The sequence below is a fragment of the Lacerta agilis genome, chromosome 4 (genome assembly GCF_009819535.1).
Source record: "Lacerta agilis isolate rLacAgi1 chromosome 4, rLacAgi1.pri, whole genome shotgun sequence".
NCBI classification, from domain to species: Eukaryota; Metazoa; Chordata; class Lepidosauria; order Squamata; family Lacertidae; genus Lacerta; species Lacerta agilis.
In genome coordinates, this window is record NC_046315.1 from 8,958,700 (window position 1) to 8,978,794 (window position 20,095).

Here is a 20,095-nt window from a genome sequence, read left to right on the forward strand (position 1 = left end):
GCAAAAGAATACTGCTGTTCCTTAGGCAATGGATAAGGAGCAAGCCGGTCGGAAACCGTAGGGCCAGACATGTCTCCACACCTCTGTATCCAGTATGAAAGACACTTCCTAAGCCACATCCCATGGACCACACTGGCCTCCTCTGCATTTTACTGAAGCACCTTTGCCTAGCTGGAACGTGTCTTTCAAGTGTGACAGTGCCTCCTGCTTCCTAGGATGAAGGTTGCCGGTGGATTTGTGTAGAAAACTCTGCACATTTATGTGGCTAGACTGCAGCTTGCTGTAAAAAGGTAAGAATGTACCGTGTTTCCCCGAAAACAAGACACTGTCTTATATTTATTTTTTCCTCAAGAAGACACACTATGGCTTATTTTCAGGGGATGTCTTATTTTTTAATCACTTCACTGAGGAGACTTTTACTTTCACTTCCTACCCGTCACCTCCGAGCCTCCTTCCCGCTGGAGAGGCTGCCCTCCAGTTTCTGCCCGTCTTCTTAACTGCTCCGCGTCGATACGCTGCATAGCCACGCCTATCCAGGGCCGTCTTAAGCCAGTGTGGTGTAGTGGTTAAGAGCGGCAGACTCATAATCTGGGGAACCGGGTTCGTGTCTCTGCTCCTCCACATGCAGCTGCTGGGTGACCTTGGGCTAGTCACGCTTCTCTGAAGTCTCTCAGCCCCACTCACCTCACAGAGTGTTTGTTGTGGGGGAGGAAGGGAAAGGAGAATGTGAACCGCTTTGAGACTCCTTCGGGTAGTGAAAAGCGGGATATCAAATCCAAACTCTTCTTCTTATTCTTCTTCCTCTTCCTTGGCCCCCTCCAGAACTGTGCCTATCACTATGGCTTATTTCCGGGGTACGGCTTATATTGCGCAAACGCTTAGAAATCCTGCTACGGCTTATTTTATGGGTATGTCTTATTTTCCGGGAAACACGGTATTTCATAGGTCCACCCACTCTTTGACTCTGCTCATACCCACCCAGCATGCAAGCCCTTGGGATGAAGAAGCCCCCCCACCCCAACCTAGGTTAGAAATTAGGATGACTTTACAGCATAGCCCTCTGCATGTCTGGCTGGAAGGAAGCCACTCTTGTTTTCACACATGCTGCACAGTTTATGTGAGGGTAACTGAAGTCACCCATTATGACAAAACACTTCCTCCTTTAGATGCCCTCCACGATTTCAATCTGCGTGTCAAGATCATCTGGGCATTTGGGTCAGCCGGGCAATAGTATGTCCCCGGTACTACTAAATCGCTTTTGGGGTTCGATAGCACGACCCGAAGGGATTTCCACTCCTTTGGGAACTTCTAGCTAGTTGGCCTTCATGTCTTCTTTGAAGTACAGAGTGGTACCAACATCAGTGCAACTTCTCCGTCCCTTCCTTGCAGGGGGTTAGACTAGATGACCCTTGGGGTCCCTCCCAACTCTACAATTCTATCATTCTCTCCGTTCCTCCAAGGATCCATTACACGCACCATATCGAGGCTGTCCCGCAAGACCAAGCACCGCATCTCGCCCATCTTGGCTAGGAGATGTCTACCATTATAGTAGTATTTAAGCACAGACAAATAGTATGTTCCCCTCGGCATTTGGGTATTACATCTACGCAGTATCTCCCATCTTACTTCTCATCCCTCACTACTGCAAAACATTGTTTTGCGTTTATTAAGGCAAGGTTTAATGCCTTTCCTTCCGGGGTCATGTCACATAGATTCTCTAGGGGCCGTGTATCAGATTTATGCTCGTGTGATGAGTTGTCGAGGGAATCCCTCCTGCATATTGTTTTTATCTGCCCTTTATACAGTGTCAGGAGAAATTTGTTGAGCCCGCTGGTCCAAAAATTCTCTGGACTTCCAGTTGAGATCCAGCTTACCCTTTTACTCCAGGATTCTAACCCAACAGTAACCTTGCAAGTGGCATGGTATCCGACTTCGGTTCTGAACCATAAGAGGCTAAATGGCCTATTACAGGAATCCTAATGGTTCTTTTCCACCCCTTTTGGGCTTATAACTCCTGATAGTATCATAGGTTGAATTTATATTTATTTCTCCTGATTGTAAATATTTTATGTTATTATTTCTATTTTAATGTAATTATCTTAGCTGTTTTTGCAAGGATTGTAAGGCAGGTATGATTTGCGTGTCTATTTATATATGAGCTTATAGCTGCAATAAAGTTTTATTATTTTTATTATTATCTGTGTGTGTGTGTCTCTCTCCAAATGTCTCTTGCACTCGCAGTTATCCTCTGGTACTTTGTTCTCTCTGAATTGCTGCACTTTCAATTGTCCTTTGATATCGGACATGGCCTTTTGGCCAGCAGAGCCCTCCGTGTATACAAAACCCTCACCTTTCTGACAAATTCACAAGGCAATTAAAAGCACAGATTTACACAGATGACGACGGTCAGAAGGGTGGAAACAGGGGTGAGAATTTAATCAGAGGGCAATTAAAGTTTCACACACACAAAAACCCCACCACCACCCATCCCCCAAACACACAGCATGATGAACATTCATTAATTGCCATCTTCCAACTGATATAGGATGCTCATTTCTGACCATTAAAGCATATCCGGTGGTTCAGAGGAAGAAATTCCATTTCCCTTGAGATTATTATTTTTTTAAAGGAAAACACTCTCTGTGCTAGTTTTCATGTAATCCAAACTATGCCCATCTTTCAGTAGTCTTAAGAACAGGGGGCTTTTTGCAGAGGTAAAAGAAAACACAGGCAGTGAGAAATGAAATTCCACCAATTGTCCTAAAAGGTTGCATGTAATCGTGTTTTCCTCTCTTCTTAAATTCAACAACACACTAAAAGATATGAAAACATACTGGCTTGGCAACTTATTTTGTTCCGAGATCAGACAGCCCCTTAATGGCCCTTTCAAACATACAAATTCCGCCCCACACACCCATTCCACGTGGGAGGTCACAGTTTCGAGGGTGACACCTGCCTCCGCCCCCAGGTGTCTGCTTTTGAGTTTCAGGTGCACCTCGATGCCGCGGCCCCGATCTCGCAGGATGGAAAGCTTCGGGGCGCGGCCAAAGAAGTCGCGGAAGAGCCGGGCTCTTTGAAACAGGCGTTTTCGGGAAAAGTTAAAAGCCAAGAGGGTTTGGCACGACGGCGGCAGCCCCGCGGGGAACGTCAGTGGTTGTTCTTCGCTGCCTCCTTCGCCGCGATGATCAGAGGAGTGAGGCTGGAGAGGGGCTTGGCGATTTTGAGAAACTGGTGCTGGAAAAGAAGGAGACGGGTTTCGGCAAAGGAAGACCGGCTGGCTCAAGCGATAAATCAGTGGCGGTAAATTCAAAGGTGGGCTGGCACATGGCAAGCTGCCTGAGAGCAGGTGAGAGCTTTGTCCCAGTTAGCTCAGTGTTGTGGGAATGTTAAAGATAGTAGGAAAGGATATATTGGATAAGTAGCAGATTCCCCACAATATAGCTGGAAGCTAGTTTGCAGATTCGTTTGAATCTCTCAGTTAAGATTATTTCCTCGTGCCCCCATTAGATCCCTCTTAAAAGAATGAAGTCACAAGAGTCTTTCTGAGCAAAGCAACAAAACGTTTACTCACATTTCCGTTCACGATTTGATCCCTGAAAGGCAGACTGTACTTAGTGGCTACACAAAGAAACTGTGAGTTGGTTCATCTCAAATGGAGACTGAACTCACGTGCTGCTGGCTGAGAGCCAGCAGACAGCAAAATTACATTAAGAATACAAAATGGCTGCAGGAGAGCAGCATGGCAGCAAAAGATCGGCAACAAGACAATAGCAGTATCAAGATGAACGAAATGGCTGTGTGACTTGGCTCTTTTATGGAGTCGGCCAGAGCCATGCCCATCTCCCAGATCACATGGAGAAGCTCCAGACCAGTGGAACAGTTGTACAGGTGAAATTTGAAAAATTAGAATATCGTGGAAAGGTTCATTTCTTTCAGTAATTCAACTTAAAAGGTGAAAGTAATATATGATAGACTCATGACATGCAAAGCGAGATATGTTGAGCCTTTATTTGTTATAATTGTGATGATTATGGCGTACAGCTGATGAGAACCCCAAATTAACAATCTCAACTTTGGGGTTTTCATTAGCTGTACGCCATAATCATCACAATTATAACAAACAAAGGCTTGACATATCTCGCTTTGCATGTCATGAGTCTATCTCATATATTAAACTCCAGTAGCGAATGAAAACAATTGCTTACATAAATGGACTTTTCCACGATATTCTAATTTTTTGAGTTTCACCTGTAACTGCCTATCCCCCTGCCTGTGCCCATGCTAGGGAAATAAGGGATGTTGCATTTGACAGTACCAATGGATTGCATCCCATAAGTGGTGCCTACACTGACTGGCAGCAGCTCTTCAGGGGTTTTCACGTAGGGGGATTTACCCAGGCATTCCTAGAGATGCCAGGGATTGAACCAGGGACTTTGCCCTTCCCCAAAGAGCTTGCCCCAAAGATGCTGTCAAAAGAATTGTACTGTATTCTCCCCACACTCCAAACTCATAAATTACTACTATTTAGGGAAGTTTTTAAGGTTTGATGTTTTATTGTGTTTCTGTATTTTGCTAACTGCTGCTCAGAGTGGCTCAGTGAGGTAGGCGGATTGATATTAGTCCTTTTGGTTGGGGATAATTCAGACAGAAATTCCCAGGTGTCAACAAAGGTTATTTATGTATGCCAGCCACTACCGCAGCCCATCTGGGTTGTTGTTTTTAAAAGAGCGGTGGTGCAGGATAAATATTCTGTGCGGCTACCTTTCTCCAAGTTGCTGCACTTACCTGGAGGAGCTCTTTCGCAGACCCCCTCTTCTCCACATCCATCTCGAGGCAGCGATTGAGGAAGTCTCTAAAGATGGGCGAAAGCTTCTCCGGGTTCTGCAGCTCGGGGGTCCCGTTGGTAGCAATAAGATACAAAGCCTGAAAGAGAGGGCCGAGGCGGGTGGGAAGGAAAGAAGAAGAAAAAGGGCTCAGCTCAGAGGTTTTATTTTGTGCCATAATGCAGGGGTCGGCAACATGCGGCCCATGAGCCGGAGGCAGCCCACAATGACCGCTTTACCGGCCCATGAGCCGCTAAAGCAGTGCAGTGCGGGGACTCGCCAATTGGTGCCGGAAATGGACACTGCGTCTGCACATGTCCAGACACTGAAAATCGTTTCTGCGCAGGCGCGATTTTCGGTGTCTGGGCATGCACAGAAGCCATTTCTGGCATCGCGCTGTGGGAGTGATCCGGCCCATGGCCGGTAAACCTTGCTGACCCCTGCCATGATGGTTACAGTGTTGGAGACCAGGGTTCGAATCCCCACTCGGCATGAAGCTCACAGCATGACCTTGGGCCATTCACCATCTCTTAGTCTAACCTACTTCACAGGGTTGTTGTGAGGATGATATAGGGAGGAGAACCATGTATACCACATTGAGCACCTTGGAAGAAAAAGGTGGTATATAAATGTAATTTAAAAAAAATACCAGAGATACCAGTGCAAAGTCAGATAAATAGGGTGGATTTGATTTAAATCAAATCGATTTAAATCCACGATTTAAATCATGATTTAAATCACGACAGGGGTCAGCAAACTTTTTCAGCAGGTGGCTGGTCCACCGTCCCTCAGACCTTGTGGGGGGCTGGACTATATTTTTTTTTAAAAAGTATGAACGAATTCCTACGCCCCACAAATAACCCAGAGATGCATTTTAAATAAAAGCACATATTCTACTCATGTAAAAACACCAGGTAGGCTCCACAAATAACCCAGAGATGTACTTTAAATAAAAGGACACATTCTACGCTGATTCCCGGACTGTCTGCAGGGCCGGATTGAGAAGGGGATCGGGCCACATCTGGCCCACGGGCCTTAGGTTGCCTACCCATGCACTTGTCAGTAAGACTTGATTTAAATCATTTTTTTTTACAGAAAGACTCAATCTCGCTGGTATCATCTTAATATTTACAACCAGATGAAGGTTTCATTTTCGGAATAATAAATTTTCAGAGTAGTTTTTTTACAGTTATATAAAAAATGACTGATTTGGTTATACTATTAGAAATACATAGACAGATAATTATGAAGTTATTGTGAGGTTTAATAAGTTAACTGTTTATATTTGGAAAACTTTTTTCTGCTGTACTTTATTGGAAGGAGAAAAATAATCGTTTCCTTAATAACAATTTAAACAATTTATATAACTAAAACAATAACATTATAGCATATGTATCCGTGTTTGTTAACTGATGTGGTTAAATAACTTTTTTTTAAAAAAAACCACACTGAGTTTTAGCACACATGAAAAACTTAAAACAAATCCTTATTTCCTGATGAATAGCCTTTGGACTATAATGTAACTTAAACAGAAAACTATATTTGGGGGGGGGGGGAATCCTCCAAAAGCATTTTATTTGAAAAATCCAATTTAAATACAAAAAACAAATATCCAATTTAAATTTTAAAAAAATCTGTTTATTTTTATTCTAAGAAATCATTGATTTTTATCCACCCTGGGTAAATGAGAAACATTTATAATCCCCAGTGGGACAGCTGGCCTGAGCAAACCGCGAGAGAGTCTGGGAAGCCTTTTCTGGAGGGACAGTGGCGTCGCAAGTCAGTTAGAACAAAAATGCTTACCCTCAGTGGATTTTCGTTGAGGTACGGAGGTTCCCCCTCTATCATTTCGATGGCCATTATCCCAAGAGACCAGATGTCCACTTTGGGTCCGTAGGCTTTCCTCGTCACCACCTCGGGCGCCATCCAATATGGCGTCCCCACCATGGTGCTGCGCTTGCTTTGCTCGGGAGTGATCTGAGCACAGAAGCCGAAATCGGCTGATGGGGAAGGAGAGAAGAGAAGAGAAGAGGAAAATTTTAAAAAAGAGAAGGAGAAGGAGAAGGAGAAGGAGAAGGAGAAGGAGAAGGAGAAGGAGAAGAAGACGTTTTCCTTTCTTTTAGCGAAGTCCCGGGCAGAATTTGGTTTTCGCGTCAAAGCTTTAGACTGCAAGGTCTTATCTTCTTTAATATTTATGCTCTACTGGCTGAGCCATTCCAGGGGAGGCAGGAAAATAGAGCAGGGCTACAGCTCCTTCCCTTCTGGAACACCTTCATCATCATCATCATCATCATCATTTATTACTTATACCCTGCCCATCTGGCTGGGTTTCCCCAGCCACTCTGGGGGGCTCCCAACAGAATATTAAAAACACAACAAAACATCAAACATTACAAACTTCCCTAAACAGGGCTGACTTCAGGTGTCTTCTAAAAGTCAGAATAGTTTATTTCCTTGACATCTGGTGGGAGGGCGTTCCACAGGGCGGGCGCCACCACCAAGAAGGCCCTCTGCCTGGTTCCCTGCAACCTCACTTCTCACAGGGAGGGAACCGGCAGAAGGCCCTCGGAGCTGGACCTCAGTGTCCGGGCTGAACGATGGGGGTGGAGACGCTCCTTCAGGTATACTGGGCCGAGGCCGTTTCGGGCTTTGAAGGTCAGCACCAACACTTTGAATTGTGCTCGGAAACGTACTGGGAGCCAATATAGATCTTTCAGGACCGATGTTATGTTGTCTCAGCAGCCACTCCCAGTCACCAGTCTTGCCGCCGCATTCTGGATTAGTTGTAGTTTCCGAGTCACCTTCAAAGGTAGCCCCATGTAGAGCGCATTGCAGTAGTCCAAACGGGAGATAACCACAGCATGCACCACTCTGGCGAGACAGTCCGCGGGCAGGGAGGGTCTCAGCCTGCGTACCAGATGGAGCTGGTAGACACAGAATTGACCTGCGCCTCCACGGACAGCTGTGAGTCTAAAATGACTCCCAGGCTGTGCAGCTGGTTCTTCAGGGGCACAGCTACCCCATTCAGAACCAGGGAGTCCCCCACAACTGCCCATCCCCTGTCCCCCAAAACAGTACTTCTGTCTTGTCTTGTCAGGATTCAACCTCAATCCGCTAGCCGCCATCCATCCTCCAAAGAAAACAAAACAGGGTGGCTTCGAAATTCCAGGTGTACAATTCTCCCCAACCATCCTGTCGACATACTTAGCTTGACAGAGCCATCCATCCCCAGCAAGATATTGTCACTCTTGATGTCCCGGTGGATGACTTGGTTGGCATGGAGGAATTCCAAAGCCTGGAGACACTGTGGAAGAAGAAAGAAACGGGCAGCAACAATCAGCCACAGTACTGCAAACAACAAAGGAGGTTTTGTGCAGGCCAGTGTGGTGTAGTGGTTACAGCACTGGACTAGGACCCGAGAGACCAGGGTTCAAATCCCCACTCAGCCACAAAGCTCGCTGGATGACCTCGGACCAGTCACTCACTCTCTGCCTAGCCTACCTCACACGGTTGTTGTGCGGACAAAATGGGGGGGGGCGGAGATCAACGTACGCCAGCTCGAGCTCCTTGAGGAAAGGCAGTGCATAAATGCAATTAGATAAGTATATGTGTGTCACTTCTCACAGAAAGCCTTTGCAGAAAATTCATTCTGGCTCATATAATGACAGGAAGGACTGCCTCTCCCCATATAAACCACCCCCAACTCTGAGATCATCATCTGAGGCCCTTCTTTCTGTGCCTCCTCTGGGAGAGGTCCGGAGAGTGGCAACACGAGAACGGGGCCTTCTCTGCAGTGGCTCCCCGGTTGTGGAATATGCTTTCCCCAGTGAAGTTCGCCTGGCGCCTTCATTATACACCTTTAGGTGCTAGGCAAAAAAAGTTTAATCTTCAACCAGGCCTTGGGCTGATTAATATTCTACAGCGTTTAAAATAAAATAAAATTGGGGGGGTGTATTTTTTTTGTTTCATTTCAACTATTTATTTTGTGCTTCTATCCTGTATTTTTATCCCCGAGATCTTCGAACAAAGTGCGGTATATAACTTTAATTAATAAAATTATAAACAAGTAAACTGCAACTCTCGTCGCAGCTGGTCTTTGGCCATGCTGCCCGGGGCATCGGGGAGGACAAAAGTTCCCCCATCACGGACTGGCAGCAGCTGTCCTAGGACTGAGGCAGAGAAGGGTCTTTTCCATTAGCTGCTACTTGATCCTTTTTAACTAGCAGCGCCAGGATTTGAACACAACCCCCTAAAGATCACCACTTTATTTTTAGGCACCTGTTTAAACTGCAACTTTTATCCAGCATTCATCCTTCCTGATCCGCTTGCAGGGCGCATAAACGTCTTCCTGTTCATCTTTCATTCATCCCAACACTTTGCACTGCATTTCCCCGTGACTTAGAAAATGTTATTTCTTTTTCTTTCTTTTTTTAAGTGGGTTTGTTGTGGACGCACTCCAGGAAATTCAAATAATTCCATCTCTCTCTCACACACACACACACATAGGAACTCCCAAGCGGCAGCAGAGCCCTCGACTTCCATTCGGAATGAAATATATATGGAGTTTTAATTCCTTACCTCCCGGCACACGGCGGCAATCTGCCCTTCGTCCATGCAGGTCTCTGTCACCACGTCTGTCAAGGAACCGCCTGCCAAATACTCCATCACTACCCACAATTCATCCCCCACGAGGTAACTGCGGGAAGCCAGAGAAATAACAGACGGTCGTTGTGTCCCCTTCGCCAAACACACACACACACACACACAACCGCATTGCCAAACCAAGAGAGCAGAGCTATTCTGGCAGCAGAGCGAGATGGTAGCGCAAAATGGGACAGTGGAAAGTAACAGGCTTGCGGGTTGGATATGGATCGGGCTGGGGGGGGGGACCCGGGTTCAAATCCCTGCTCCGTGTTTCAGCTGCCTGAGTGGCCAGGGAGGAGGCAGTCTCTCGCTCGGCCTTGCCCACCTCGCAAGGTTGTTGTGAGGGCGGAACAGGCAGAAACCTTGTGGCTATCTTCTAAACCGTAAGAGGGATGGTTGCAGGACCGATGGGGGTTTCTATATGTGGCCGAGAAAGTCCCTGTGCACCCCCCAAAATGGGTAGGGGGAGAGAGAAATGGCATGTTGTCTTCTCCCCATCTTGAAAAATGTCCCCCGTGAGTCTAGAAATGAGCCAGGGAAAATGTGCTAGCCCTGGGAAATTTGCGGTGAGAATTCATTTGAGTATTTTGCTAGCAGAAAAGGGTGGAAACACCAGCAGAGAGAACTCTAGTGGGGCGTCCCCACATTCTGCGACCCTGAAGGGATGGCACCCCAGTCCCCAGTTTCCATAGGACTCCTTTGAGCATGCAAACAAACCATCCTCAAATTTATGAACCACCCTTCACCAACGAGTCCCAGGGTGGGTTACAACAATTTAAAATTAAGAACAAATGATAATTATGGGAATAAGGTGGGTCACACATCTCAGGTGTCAAATGACGGGGGGAAGAGGGGTCTGCATCAAACATTGCTAGCCTGGTAGCTTTCAAATGCTTTGGATCACAACTCTCAGTGTGGCCAAAATATCTGAAGGGCACCACCTTGGTCATGAAACATAAGCAGATTAGTTGTTGGAATCCGTCTGCAATGGACCAAACTGACCCCACCCCACCCCACGAGGCACAAGCCTGGACTGCCCAGACAACAAGATCCCTCTCTCAGCCTCGCTGATGTGACCCAAAGGAAAGCTGCAGGGGTTGCCGGAACGAGGCGTACAAAGCGCCGTCCAACCATCTTAGGGACTCCAATCCAGATTTGTGTAGGGTTTACTCCATGGCCTGTTCTTCTCCCGAAGATATCCCTCAAGGCAGCAGAGGTTTAGGATCAGAGCTTTCCTTCTCCTAGATGGGCTCCCTTCCCAGGTGGACGAGCCCCGTCTGCTCCGAGTCGTACCTCGGAAGTCAAACGGAATCCATTCTGGAAGTCCGCTCAACTTCCAAAATGTTCAGGAACTAAGGCGTGGCTTCCGATTGGCTGCAGGAAGCTCCTGCAGCCAATCGGAAGCTGCATAAGCCATGACAGACATTCGGGTTCCAAAGAATGTTTGCAAGCCGGAACAGTCACTTCCGGGTTTGTGGCATTCAAGGGTCAAAAAGGTTCCACTTGCAAGGCATTTGACTTCCAAGGTATGACTGTACTTTATAATGAATCAGGCCACTGTTCTATTTTCATCCATTTTGTGTACACTGCCCGGCAGTGGTCCTCTGGGATACCTGAAGGAGCATCTCCACTCCTATCGTTCTGCCCGGACACTGAGGTCCAGCTCTGAGGGCCTTCTGGCGGTTCCCTCGCTGCGAGAAGCCAAGTTACAGGGAACCAGGCAGAGGGCCTTCTTGGTAGTGGCACCCGCCCTGTGGAACGCCCTCCCACCAGATGTAAAAAAAAAAACCAACTACCAGACTTTTAGAAGACATCTGAAGGCAGCCCTGTTTAGGGAAGCTTTTAATGTTTAATAGACTATTGTATTTTAATATTCTGTTGGAAGCCGCCCAGAATGGCTGGGGAAACCCAGCCAGATGGGTGGGGTATAAATTATTATTATTATTATTATTATTATTATTATTATTATTATTATGACAGGGGATGGTTCCATCCCTACCTGGCAATGCCAGGAATTGAACCTGCGACCTTCTATGGGGAAAACAGATGCTCTACCACTGAGCTATAGCCCTTCCCCAACCTAAATGACCCTTCTAGCAGCAGGGTGGACCCTTCGCTGAAAGGTATTGCGGCGAAAGTGGGGGGGGCGTTGCTTTGGAAGTGTGTGCTAGATTTGGGCATAAGTTCAGCGTTTGGGGCACTGGACTTGCATGCAGAAGGTGCCTGGTTCAATCCCCAGCATCCCCAGCTCTGGCCGGGGGTCTTCCCTGTCTGAAATCCTGATGCTGCCAGTCAGTGTATGCAACGCTGCGCTAGATGGACTCAGTATGAGCCCCTTTCCTATGTTTCGAGGTTAGTTTCCCCACCCTTCGTTTCCACCCATGAATTTTCACAGCCCCCCCCCCCATCTGTTAACGAAGATATCCTGGTGTTTCTGTCCTCCTCCCCACCAAAACAACTTACTGCCGTTATTCAGAATAGGCTAAAACGGCTTTAAATGAATGAACAGGGACTGGGCTGCCGGAGAGCTGTGACAGCTAAGGGCATCTGTGAGGGCCGCTTCGAGGACAGCCGCGGCAGGGGACTTTTTCAGTCCGGAGAATCTCAGCACAAAACATGTTTCTGGCAAAGGCAGCTGAGCCATTGCAGCTTCTGCCCCGCTGGGAAAGGAGGAAGCGAAGTGTTCAGAGCAGCCGCGAATTCTCCTCCCCGGAGGAAAGAAAAGGAGCCAAAAGCAGCAGGAAGATGCTGCTCCCCCTTTCCGACCTGAACTCACAGCATCCAATGTCTTATGACCGTATGGTCACCAGCTTCTCTATAATTTTTTTTTAAAGAGTTCGTCAATTCCCCTTGCTAAAAACAAAAACAAAAAACAGATTATTGTCAACCTGACAACTGCCATCTGTTCCCATGGGCTTCTTTCTTATTGTTACGGCTTCCAACCAATTCTTTTCTTCCTTGGCTACTTTACCATGTTTTTGCAAACGTGATCCTCTGCAGTGTTAAAATACTTGAACGGGATTACCGTATTTTTCCGTCTATAAGACACCCCCGTGTAATTGCACAAAGCTACTATCCTACTTCGTGGGTGGCGCTGTGGGTTAAACCACAGAGCCTAGGGCTTGCTGATCAGAAGGTTGGTGGTTCGAATCCCCATGACGGGGTGAGCTCCCGTTGCTCGATCCCAGCTCCTGCCCACCTAGCAGTTCGAAAGCACGTCAAAGTGCAAGTAGATAAATAGGTACCGCTCCAGCGGGAAGGTAAACGGCGTTTCCGTGAGCTGCTCTGGTTCGCCAGAAGCGGCTTTGTCATGCTGGCCACATGACCCGGAAGCTGTACGCCAGCTCCCTCGGCCAGTAAAGCGAGATGAGCGCCGCAACCCCAGAGTCGTTCGTGACTGGACCTAATGGTCAGGGGTCCCTTTAACTTTACCCTTTTACTATCCTACTTAGGAGCTGGTGAAACTACTGGTGGGAAAAATAAGACAAACATTTTGTGGGGGAACCGCTGGTCTTCAGAAGCTGCTAAAAAAATTGCTTCTCTCAACTTTTTAACTGTGGTTTAATTTTAGAAGACAGTTTGGGCCAACGTAAGATGTGTACATTTCTTGCTCAAGAGAATGCTAATCATTGTTCTTCAAATAAATTGCCCCCCCCCTTTTTTTAAGTGCATGTAACTTGCATAGTAACAGCAGATATTCTCTGAGGCGCTTTATGTGGCCAAAACTGTATCACCCACACACTAGAAGGAGGCATCAACAGATATGATACACAACAACGAAAATTAGTGGGGGGGGGGGGACTTGGATATGTGCAAAGCATACAGATATGAACTTCAGGCCTTTTTGTGGTTGGGGTTGAGTGTTGCAGAGGCAGGCAGACTTGGGGCTTGTGGAATTAATTCCTAACTGAGGAATTTGTTTCAAATGCCAAAACCTAACAGAGCTCACTTCCAACGTTCCCTCAAGACCCACCTCCCATTTTTTTCATTTTGCTGTTGTCATTTTGTAGTTGCCGTTATTAAGCAACGATGGGTCAGAAATGAGCACCAATCTATTTCAAACTGCCTCAAGATCTGCCAGTAGATATCAATCTACCTTCTGCCTGCCTCTGGTCAATACTACAAAGAGGGACATCTAGTGTTCCAATCAGGTTTTGTCCCTAACCAAGCCTGAGCACAAGAGCCCTTCTCCCCTCCTGCAGTTTCCAGGAACTGGCAATCAAAAGCATTACTGCCGCCAACCTTGTGTGTAGAACACAGCAATCACAGCTAGTGGCCACCAATAGCCCTCTCCTCCTTGAATTTGTCCAAAGCTATCCAAGCTGGTGGTCACCACTGCTTCCTGTGGCAGAGAGTTCCACTGTTTAACTACACGCTTCGTAAATAAGTGCTTTCTTTCATCTGCCCTGAATCTTGTACACATGACATTCCCTCTTGGGGGAAAAGTGTGAATACCTGTCCAGATAGTTGACAATGTTGGGGTTCTTGTTTTCCCTCATGACGAGAATTTCATTAATTATCAGCTCCTTCTTGGGCTGTTGCTGCAAGTTCATCTGCTTAATTGCAACCTGAAATGAGGGCGGGGAGCAGAGAAGAGGAATAATTACATTTAAGACTCTAGTTGTCCGAAGCTAGATCTAATTCAAGTTTCCAACTCGTTTGTGTCCTTTGTCACAATTCTGAATTGGAGGGGAGCGGGGAGCGGGGAGCGGGGATCGAGACGAGAGGCTCAAAATCAAAGCTAGAACATCTCTCATTTAGCGAAACGGGCTCCAGTGTCTCCTAAACTCTTACCTCCTGTCCTGTAGCTACATCGATCGCCGTGTAAACTGTCCCTGAAGCCCTGAAAGAAAAGGTAAACAGTTAAGGCATGCTATTATTGTAAATGTTCAATAAATAAATGTTCATAAATGCACAAGCTGGACCATAAAGAAGGCTGATCGCCGAAGAATTGATGCTTTTGAATTATGGTGCTGGAGGAGACTCTTGAGAGTCCCATGGACTGCAAGAAGATCAAACCTATCCATTCTCAAAGAAATCAGCCCTGAGTGCTCACTAGAAGGACAGATCCTGAAGTTGAAGTTCCAGTACTTTGGCCACCTCATGAGAAGGGAAGACTCCCTGGAAAAGACCCTGATGTTGGGAAAGATGGAGGGCACAAGGAGAAGGGGACGACAGAAGATGAGATGGTTGGACAGTGTTCTCGAAGCTACTAACATGAGTTTGGCCAAACTGTGAGAGGCAGTGAAGGATAGGCGTGCCTGGCGTGCTCTGGTCCATGGGGTCACGAAGAGTCGGACACAACTGAACGACTGAACAACAACAACAACAACAAAAATGCACAAGGTAAACACAGGTACTCAAGTATATAAATCCCACATCTGAAATAGTACAGGAGAGCAATCCTGAAGCCAACTTGATTCTTCATGACCCCAAATATTTCCTCTGCAGAAGGAAATACCTTGGAGAAACCTTTTCCAGTTACAGTTACAGGTAGGTAGCCGTGTTGGTCTGCCATAGTCAAAACTTCTTCAAGAAGTGTGCATGCACACGAAAGCTCATACCAAGAACAAACTTAGTTGGTCTCTAAGGTGCATTTTGAGCAATTCCAGATCCGAGCTCATTTCACGCTGAAGGCAGAAGAGGTGAAGGAAGCTGGAGACCATATACTAACCCTTGCCCGATCTTCTCAAAACTTGTATATTTCTTCTTGGGGTCACCCACACTCACGATACCTCCTTCAAAAACAAAACAAAACAAAAAAGGAAAACAAACATTAGGATAGAATGAAAGAGCTTTGGAAGGCAGCTCAGCTCCCCTGAACAAACATATTTAAAAGCAAGCATGACAGAATCTGAGCTGATCGGAGCTCCTTGCAAGACCTCGGACCCCTGGGAATGCAATTAGCTTTGCTAAGCAGATAAACTAAGGACACATTCACCTGGTGCCATCTCTGTTGCCTCTTAGGCACCGGGCAAAACCGTTCCTGTTGTCTTGTGATTTAAATTCCCCTGGTATTCAGGAATATTGCTTTAGCTTTCAGCTGATACATTAATCACTGCAGCGCTTCTGCTTTTGTCCTTGAGGGTACCTGCATCAAATATACATTATATACGGGGTATATAAGTTCTATGAGTCCCGTGCTGATCCCAATCCACTACAACTAAGACATATGAACAGAAATTATATGTCTCATAGATGGGACATGCTGCCCTTGCGACTCTACAATTCTGCGATACCGAGCAAGTCTTCTGTGGGCTGTTTTTGGAGGGGGAACGCTCTCGAGGTTGTTGGTTTCCCTACCAACCCACTGCAAACCCTAGGCTTCCTCAAAGTCTGCAAATACAGTGGCACCTTGGTTCTCAAACGCCTTGGTACTCAAACCAATTGGAACCCAAACACTGCAAACACGGAAGTAAGTGTTCCAGTTTCCAAACCTTTTTCGGAAGTCGAACATGCTCCGTTCTGAGCGTTATGCTTCCGATTTGAGTGCCACACTTCCGTTTTGTGCATTACGCTGAGGTCTGTCTGTTTTTACTATTTATTTTGCATTTTTTGTTTTCGCGGATCTTTTTTTGTTTTGTTTTTGTGACTGTGTGGAACCCAGTTCAGCTACTGATTGATTGATTGTGTGACTGCAGTACATTGTTTATCGCTTTCGTTTTATGGATCAATGGTCTCGTTAGATAGTGAAATTCATGTTAAATTGCTGTTTTAAGGGTCGTTTTTAAAAGTCTGGAACGGATTAAGACGTTTTGCATTACTTTCTATGGGAAAGCGCGCCTTGCTTTTGGAACGCTTTGGTTTTGGAACAGACTTCCGGAACGGATTAAGTTTGAGAACCAAGGGGCCACTGTACTTCACTCTTGCGCATGGGTGTGAATGCATTTTGGCGTCATAAGAAACAGCGTTCACTGTCCGGACATTTGAAATAGAGGGAATGCCACGTGGGGAAATAGAGGGAATGCCACGTGGGGAAATAGAGGGAATGCCACGTGGAGGACAGGTCTACCAGCAGGCTAAACAGAATGGAGGCTAAACAGAAAGGAGTTTCTAGGGTGGCTCTGACATTCACACCTAACATGCAAACAGAGAGAGAGAGAGAGAGAGAGAGAGAGAGAGAGAGAGGTGCATCTCTCCTCCTTTGAAGAAGCTGAACCCACCAGCTGACACCACTGTGAGAGGATTCAGAAAGCTGTGGTTTTTTAAAAACGAAAACATCACTTCAGTGTTGTGAAAGTGCTAAATTCTGCACTTCAGCTGGAGCACAAGGTGGAGCCTGGGGAGAATGTGTGTGTGTGTGTGTGTGTATGTGTGTGAGAGAGAGAGAGAGAGAGAGAGAGAGAGAGAGAGAGTGTTGTGAAGTGGCAACAGCTTCACAGTGTGAGGTGACCTGAAATATATCCATTTCCCTGAGGTTCCATTTGAAAAACCCAGCAGTGAGAAGACTTACTTAATTTCTCCAAGATTTCCTCGTCTGTCATTTTGGGTTTCTTTTTCTGCTTCTCCGTATTCCTTGCCAACGTGTCCGGAGGGGTCGTGCTGTTTTCGGAAGGCGAGGGGATCGGGGAAGTGGCCACGTCTCGGGTCGGGGCTGGAGGAAGGGGTTCGATCACCGACCGGGTGTATATCTTCGAGGAGGGGAGGTAGAATACATATGTAAATAGTTCTGAGGTAAATCAAACACTAGATAAAGGTAAAGGGACCCCTGACCATTAGGTCCAGTTGTGGACGACTCTGGGGTTGCGGCGCTCATCTCGCTTTACTGGCCGAAGGAGCCCGCGTACAGCTTCCAGGTCATGTGGCCAGCATGACTAAGCCACTTCTGGCGAATGAGAGCAGTGCACGGAAATGCTGTTTACCTTCCCGCCAGAGTGGTACCTATTTATCTACTTGCACTTTGACGTGCTTTCGAACTGCTAGGTTGGCAGGAGCTGGGACCGAGCAAACGGAGCTCACCCCGTTGCGGGGATTAGGACCGCCAACCATCTGATCGGGAAGCCCTAGGCTCTGTGGTTTAACCCACAGCACCACCCACGTCCCTTAAATCAAACACTACAAACGGCTAAAAAGGAAGTTCTTGCTTAGTCCCAAAGTTCCTGAGATTACTCAAGAGGGAGCCCTGTGAAAAGTGACTCCAAAATTGGTGGCAAAAACTGCAAATCCGGTGGGTGGGTGTTTAAAAGAGTTGGCCTAAACAGGCATGGCCAAATTTGGCCCTCCAGTTGTTTTGGGACTACAATTCCCATCATCCCTGACCACTGGTCCTGTTAGCTAGAGATGATGGGAGTTGTAGTCCCAAAACAGCTGGAGGGCCAAGTTTGGCCATGCCTGGCCAAATAGGTCTGAAAAATGGCTTTTAGAAGTATATCTTGTTCTGTGTGGGAAAGGAGATTAACATAGATTTTGGGATCTGCTGGGAAGATCCTCTATTGAAAATGGCTTGATTAGTAAGGAGGTGTGGATAGGAGTGACATCTAGGTGACTTTAAATCTGCAAAGGGAGATTCACACTGAAAACAACAATGAATTTACAAGCTGCAGTTGCAATTCAGCTTGCTGAGAACGTGAATGCCTGGCTTCCTGCAATGGAGCCTCTCTCTAGGCCCAAACTGAGCCTTCCCTTCTCACGCTACAAATAGCAAAAGTTGAGATATTTTCTAAATGAGAAACAATGTGCTTTATGTTGAGATACTGAGTGCAAAATCCCAGCTCCATTCTGAAAAAGGGAAAAAGCTTTTCATGGTTGGGGAGAGATGCTTAAAGTATCTGTAGAATCAAAGAATCAGCTGAATGGTGCCTCCCTTTGTTTAGGGAAGGTTTCAATGCCCTCCCTTAAAATGCAAAAGTAACACATACTTGCTCAATTTGCATCTTTGTATACAGGTCACAGAACTCAGCGGTGACTTAGGACAGGCGTTGTGTTGTTTTGAATCTGGGGCAATGACTGTTGCTTTCATACGCTGCTAGAGAAAGTGCCTGGAGTTTCTCAAAACTTGGGTTTCCGGCTGTTGTTGGACTACAGCTCCCATCATCCCTAGCTATCAGGACCAGTGGTCAGGGACGATGGGAATTGTAGTCCCAAAACAGCTGGTGACCCAAGTCTGGGAAACCCCGGTCGGTCTAGAGGCACCTGGCTAGCGAGGTAACATAATTCTGCACTTTTATGCAGTGGAGCAGGGCCTCAGGGATGGAGTTGGGCAGAGTTCAAATCCCTACTCAGCCTCATTGTGGTTCCGTTCATGCAATGGATAGGGGCCTGCCTTTCACCCAGACGACATCATACTTGTGGGGCAGAAGACACCCAAATCAACTATCCGAAGGCCCAATGCTTACTACTCAAGAGGGAGCCCAGCCGCTTTGAGACTTCTACTTACGGACTTCGTGTGCTCGGGCCGGGGTGCGATGACTGGGGGAGGGGCAGCATCGTCCTCGTCGTCTTCGTCCTCCGACACAGGGGGGACGGCGGGGGTCTCGGACACCGCCTTCACATTCTGCACGGAAAGGAGAGGCGCTTAGGAGGCAGGGAAACGAAGTCACAGCCAGCTCTCAATTTACGCGCATTTAACTCGTGCGCCTTGAGTTTCACACGCTTGGCAAAACAAATTTAAGAAAATTATATAAGGGACGGGCATCTGGGGGGGGGGGGAGACTCTGGCAATCCCACCCGCCGTTGAACCTAATGTGTTTTGATTAGATGCAATTTTCGCTGCAGGCACAATTCCCAGAACCTGCGTGTAAGTTGTGGGCTCAGTGTATCTGGATGGAAAATGTATAGCAGACCAGTCTTCACCTACCTGGTGTTGTTGTTATTATGGACTACAACTCCCATCAGCCCCGCACGGCAGCAGAGCATGCCTAAGCCCATTCCGCCCCCCCCCCCTTTGGGTCGCCACGATGTGCACAATGCATACAAATTTAATAAATAAAATTGCCCTTATTGGGCGAAAGATTCCTGCATTGCAGGGGGTTGGACTAGATGACCCATGCGGGTCCCATCCAACTCTACAATTCTACATTTCTACGATTCTATGAACTTCTGCTCCACTGCTTAGCCACGGCCTTCCCCCCATGAGGTGCAGCGCAGGAAGATGCCTGGGAACACAGGCAAACCATTGGTTCATCTAAGCTCAGTAATTCCTACACTGGCTGGCAGCAGCTCTCCAGAGGACATTTCGCAGCCCTACCTGGAGGTGCAAGCGGGGATTGAACCGGGGGCCTTCTGCTTGCAAACGTGGGTGCTCTGCCATTGGGCTACGGCCCTTCCCATAGAAAGTCTATGTACAGGCATCCACGCCTAACCTGTGGCCATCGGCGGGTGGGGCCACGCAACCCCACAGAAGGGCCATGGTGTCGCCTTGTGCTTCCAATTCCTTTTGTTTGGAAATAATTTTATTTGGTTTTACAAATGTAAGTTTATAACAATATCAAATACACATCTGAATCTCGAGACTTCCCACCATCCCATCCATGGGTCTTATTCAGGGGTCAGCAGATTTTTTCAGCAGGGGGCTGGTCCACTGTCCCTCAGACCTTGTGGGGGGCCGGACTATATTTTGGAAAGGAAAAGAAATCGTATGCCCCACAAATAACCCAGAGATGCATTTTTAAATAAAAGCACACATTCTA

The 20,095-nt window shown here is 47.0% G+C and overlaps 1 protein-coding gene across 1 annotated transcript in view; it reads right to left on the bottom strand.

Moving 5' to 3' along the window:
- Positions 1 to 3,083: 3,083 nt before the first annotated feature.
- The window catches only part of PAK1 (p21 (RAC1) activated kinase 1), a 33,716-nt gene continuing 16,704 nt past the window's right edge, over positions 3,084 to 20,095 (bottom strand). The window contains exons 5-14 of the mRNA XM_033146003.1: positions 18,844 to 18,960; positions 16,921 to 17,098; positions 15,142 to 15,205; positions 14,262 to 14,310; positions 13,923 to 14,035; positions 9,402 to 9,519; positions 8,028 to 8,127; positions 6,627 to 6,823; positions 4,786 to 4,923; positions 3,084 to 3,234 (exon numbers count right to left, since the gene is read on the bottom strand). Coding sequence (XP_033001894.1) covers positions 3,148 to 3,234; positions 4,786 to 4,923; positions 6,627 to 6,823; positions 8,028 to 8,127; positions 9,402 to 9,519; positions 13,923 to 14,035; positions 14,262 to 14,310; positions 15,142 to 15,205; positions 16,921 to 17,098; positions 18,844 to 18,960 — 1,161 coding nt within the window. The 3' untranslated portion in view covers positions 3,084 to 3,147. The remainder of the gene's footprint in view (positions 3,235 to 4,785; positions 4,924 to 6,626; positions 6,824 to 8,027; positions 8,128 to 9,401; positions 9,520 to 13,922; positions 14,036 to 14,261; positions 14,311 to 15,141; positions 15,206 to 16,920; positions 17,099 to 18,843; positions 18,961 to 20,095) is intronic.